This window comes from Plasmodium cynomolgi, chromosome 9 (genome assembly GCF_000321355.1).
Source record: "Plasmodium cynomolgi strain B DNA, chromosome 9, whole genome shotgun sequence".
In the NCBI taxonomy this organism is placed as follows: Eukaryota; Apicomplexa; class Aconoidasida; order Haemosporida; family Plasmodiidae; genus Plasmodium; species Plasmodium cynomolgi.
In genome coordinates this window covers 247,472-252,508 of record NC_020402.1, presented here as the reverse complement: position 1 = coordinate 252,508, position 5,037 = coordinate 247,472, and the positions used below count along the sequence as shown (strand labels likewise).

Sequence of the window (5,037 nt, the reverse complement as noted above, 5' to 3'; positions counted from 1 at the left end):
AACGGATGGAAAACGGATGGCAAAACGGATGGCAAAACGGATGGCAAAACGGATGGCAAAACGGATGGCAAAACGGATGGTAAAACGGATGGTAAAACGGATGACAGACCGGATGACGAACGGGCTGGAAATGCCGCGGCGCTGAGGAAGGACGAGATGGAAGAGGACCCAAACCTCACCAGGAAAGAAACGTCCATTTTGGAAGGCACCAAGTTCAACATCTGCATCACTCCGTCCCTGTCCGGAATTCAGGAAATGGCGAGCGAGAAGAAGGACCCCCTCGGAGGCGCAAATGGTGGGGGCAACGCGCTGTATGACGATTTGAAGGGCGCGGAGGAGGGGGCGTTTTACCCTCCGCTGGAAAACTACAACAGCATGCAGGTGCAGATAAAGGACTTCACCATCGAGGACGTCCTGCAGAAGAAGTACACCACGGACTCGATGCATAAGTGCGAAATGGGGAAAGGCCCCTCCGAAAAGGGGGCGCCAGTCACGGAAGAAGGGGAAGAAGGGGAGGAAGTGGATGAGGCAGACGAGGCAGACGAAGCGGAAGAAGCCGACGAGGCAGACGAAGCGGATGAGGGGGACGAAGCGGACGAGGTGGACGGGGGCATCCCGCGCGACGTCGAGGTGGAGAACGCGGCGCAGCGGCTGGACAGTGAGCACATCGTGGGCGCGCCCCTACAAAATGCGCCAGCGAAGAGAAACACCACACTGAACATCTCCAGCGACGAAAGCAATAAAGATTCGTACACGAGAGAAGTGAACTCATCATATCAAGTATTCGGAGATAGGAAAAAAAAAACAAACAACAAAATGAAGGAGTCTATAAAATTAAGCAAGAAAATGAAAAACAACGGCTCTACAAACAAAAACACGCAGTACTACCATTCTCATCTCCTGAACGAAGAACTTAACGTTCTGGAGAGAAGTGATGCAATCAATGTAAAAAAACTGAAAGAGAATAAAAAATCGAAATTATGCCCATGTCTATGCTTTAAGAAAAATAAAAAAGGACGATTCAGTAGAATAAAGAAAGATATTTCTCTCGAGATTGACGACCCTTTTGTTATGAATGTCAGGAGTCCCATGCAAATGAGCATAAATGGAAACGAATTCATAACTAAAGAAATGATAGAAGTTTTTCTCAAACCAGAAGAGACAGAAGAATTCATGAAGGAATTTGATTTGTCCGGACATGGAAAAATAGACATGCTTATGTTTAGAAATGCAATAAAGAGAGCTATATCATGTAGAAAAAAATTCATAAAGAGTTTGAAGGGACAAGAAAGTATTCTTAAATTGGTTCGTCGATTAATGTCTATTCTTCTATCCTTCCTAGCATCCGTTGTTCTTTTATTCATTTTTGGAGTCTCTGTCGATACCATCATTGTGACAGGGGCTGCCTTCATAACTGCCGTCACGGTAATTCTCAGCTATATGTACACAAGCTTTATCACCTCCGTCATTTTTATTGCCTTCTCTAATCCGTATAACATAGGAGATCGTATAAGGCTAGATGGAGGAGAAGCTATGTATATTAAAAAAATCAAAACGTATACCACCGAATTTGAAACGACAACTGGAAAAATTGTTATTTATGAAAATTCAAAACTCAGTAATGCCAAAATTTACAATGAAAGTAGATCCAAAAATGCATATATAGATATATCCTTTAAGGTGGATATTAATACCCCTTTGCTTGCACTTAAGGAGTTGAGGAAGAGCTTGCAGTTTTTGGTTGATAGTAGACCTAGTGACTTTTGCAAAACAAAGAATTTGTATTTTGGGTATTCTCTTCAGCCAGGTCATTTCTACGAAATCAGTTTTTGGATCAAGTGTGTGGAGGGCTGGGGGAATTGGAGGAAAGTATTCGAGCTACGGACCGACATTTACGATTTTATCATTTTGCAACTGAGGCTGCTTAGTATATCTTACAGACTGCCCACGCAGAAGGTCGGGTTCACTGCCCCGCTCAACATTATGGACACGAGTAACTTGAAGGCGAACAGGAACAAGCCGTACGACTACTCCTGCCCCCCCAAGGAGATCAGAAATCCGCTCTTCATGCCGTCTGCCAAGCATAAGAGGGAGTTCGACTGGACAGCCGGTGAATTGGGGAGCGGCGAATTGGGGAGCGGCGAACTGCTGAGCGGTGAATTGGGGAGCGGCGAACTGCGGAGCGGTGATGTGCGAGGTGAGGAGAGGCAATGTGGTGATGGGCTACGCGGTGATGGGCTACGCGGTGATGGGCTACGCGGTGATGGGCGACGCGGTGACGGGCGACGCGGTGATGGGCGACGCGGTGATGGGCTACGCGGTGATGGGCTACGCGGTGACGGGCTACGCGATGACCGCCCGCGCACGCAAATCTGCTTGCCCATTTACGGGGCAGACCTGAGGGGTGCACTCGCTGGGGATATCCCAACCCATTTCTGCCACTCCGATGGGGTGGACCGTCCCCTACTGCACAGGAGGAGAAGCGGAAACACCGAGCAACGTGCAGTGGGGTGGGCTCCAAATGGGGCAACCGATCAAGAGCAGACATGCATTGCCGCCACAGGGTTGTACCTCCCAAAGGGGAGATCCCCTCTTTCGAATCATTTGCCTTATGAAGAGAGTTACACACATGGAGGGGGAGCCCCTGCCCAAGAAGGACTTACCCAAGGGGATGACAACATCGGAGTGGGTACACTACCACCTGTACCGTTTTGGAAGAATTTCAAAGCGGGTCATCCCGCCATCCCAATGAAAAATATTTCGAACATATGGGACGACAGTGAGGACAGGAATCCAAAACGATGGCCACATGAAGCAGTGCATGGCTGGGGAATACACCCAAGTGGTGATACAGACGGAGTGAATCCCCCGTGTGGAACTACCTTCCTGTATGAACAGTGCAATAGTGAACAGCACACTAGTGAACAGTACAGTAGTGAACAGCCCAACCGTATGCTCAATCCGCACAACATTTTCCACAGCTCAGAGCCATCACAAGAAATTAAATATGACGAGGGAGACGAATACTCCTATGATAGTTCCTCTGGTTATGACAGCTTCGAATACGTAAAGCACTTTACAAATCTGCACGATGGAGTTCGCAGAGGTGTGCCCATCAAAGGTGGCAGAAGCCTTGCGCGCAAAAGGGATTGCAATAAGAAAAACGAGTAGTCACTTTATTTGCTTTAACGATTTAGTGGCATAGGGAAGTATGTACAGATGCTCCGTTTGCGTGTTTTTCTGTCAAGGTGAGATGCGTCAATGGATGTCTGCCTTTTTTTTTTTCCCTTGCTGGTATCCTACAGGTGCGTTAGCATTTGTGGCGAGCCGTATCAATGGTTCACCATTGACCTCTCTCCTTTGCAATAAAAAAAAAAAAAAAAAGAAAAAAATGTTTCAAAATTAAAACCCGTTTGTATTTTTCTCTCCTCTCACCCCCCTTGCCTTAGTGTCGGCATAGTTGTAACACTTTTCCTGTGTTCTTTACTTCCATTGTGCCACCATTTCGACGTCGTCTCCGTTCGATGTTGGCCCATTTGTGTGTGCGTATGTATGTATGTATGTATGTCTGTGCGTGTGGAGAAATACACGAATGCAAGCTTGTGTCGGCGTACACATACGCCCGCGCGCCTACGTCTTTTGCTTCCCTCACATGAGGGGGGAGTTAGTATGCATTTATTTTCCACCCCATGTAGTAGTATTTCGATACTAACGGGGCATACGTACATATGTGCCTGCGTCTGTGCCTGTGTCTGTGCCTGTGCCTATGCGTGTGTGCGTTTTTTTTTTTTTCTCCCTTTTATGAGATAATTTGATATGTTTGTCAATTGTTTAGTTCGTTCGCTGCACACGCGTAAAAGGGTCGTTTCTCCTCCCCCGCATTATTTCCCCCGGCCATCCTCCGCTAGACATACTTCCGCTTTTCCCCTTTTTATCTGTCAACAAAATGGGGAAGTTTTCAAAATTGGTAGAAACGTCAAACGAGGGGGCACATTGGAGAGAAGAAAAAAAAAAAAAAAAAGGCACATGTTTCGCAATGGCGTAAAGACATCACGCAGGGGGGACTTTTATGCCCCTTACGTTTTTGCAAAATGGTACTGTCCGACGATACACTGGTGATGTTTCTTTCCGGTCGATAAGGGATGATCAACGAAAGGAAGTGATCACTGACTGGTACACCCCCCCCTCTGGGTTGCTAACGAATGGATAAAAACATCGTCATTCGTGGGAAAAAACAGCGCATAAAAAATAGAAGCAGCGTGTTTTGCCTTTTGGAATGCTCATATTGGGTCTATTTTGTGAAATTGCGCTGCTGGTGGCGTGCATGATGACACGGGTAACCTTTTCGTTTGCCTGGAGAAAAATGCGAGTTGTACTTCGTCGTACTCACTGCAGTGTTTATGGGCGTTAATTTAGCGTATCTTTACCGAAGTTCGTTCTTAACGGGTAAGAGCTCGGACTGCCAACGGAGGGGCAAATGCTTGGTTCGCACCTCCAGTGCGTGGGAGTAATAATCTCTATGCAGCGCGTTGTTGTAGAAATGGGCGTATAAAACTTCATGCACGCGCGAACGGGAAGGGCGTCCTCGGATTTTCTTCCCATTTGAGCGATGTTGCGATGATCGGGGAGAAAGGTCGAAGTGAAAGATCGAAGAGAAAGATCGAAGGGAAAGATCGAAGAGAAAGATCGAAGAGAAAGATCGGCGGGGCGACCTTCACATTGACGCGATGCCAATTTGTCGGAATTCATTTCCCTCAGTTTTGCCTTTTTTTACGCACACACTGGAGAGTCGAGAAGAAAAATCTGCAAAAGATGTTGCGTAATTCGCTGGTACAGCAGTTGTAAAAAAGGAACATCGTGTGTGAATTCTTGTGCCAGTGTGTAATGGTAACATGTGCGTCGTGACCGATTAAACTAAATTTGACTTAAACAATGTCTCACCAATTTGGCTACCTCAAAATGAGGTAATTTTTAAAGGTGCTTTTTATGCTTTGTGTTTGGCCATGTGATTTTACTTATTTTTCTTTTTTTTATTAT

At 46.4% G+C, this 5,037-nt stretch overlaps 1 protein-coding gene across 1 annotated transcript; it reads left to right on the top strand.

The window, feature by feature from the left end:
- Positions 1–156: 156 nt before the first annotated feature.
- Positions 157–3,171, top strand: PCYB_091490 (hypothetical protein; the record flags this gene model as incomplete). The annotated part of the gene is made up of 2 exons (XM_004222262.1): positions 157–2,110; positions 2,618–3,171. The coding sequence occupies 2 exons, from the start codon at positions 157–159 to the stop codon at positions 3,169–3,171; spliced, it is 2,508 nt and encodes an 835-aa protein (XP_004222310.1).
- Positions 3,172–5,037: the final 1,866 nt, after the last annotated feature.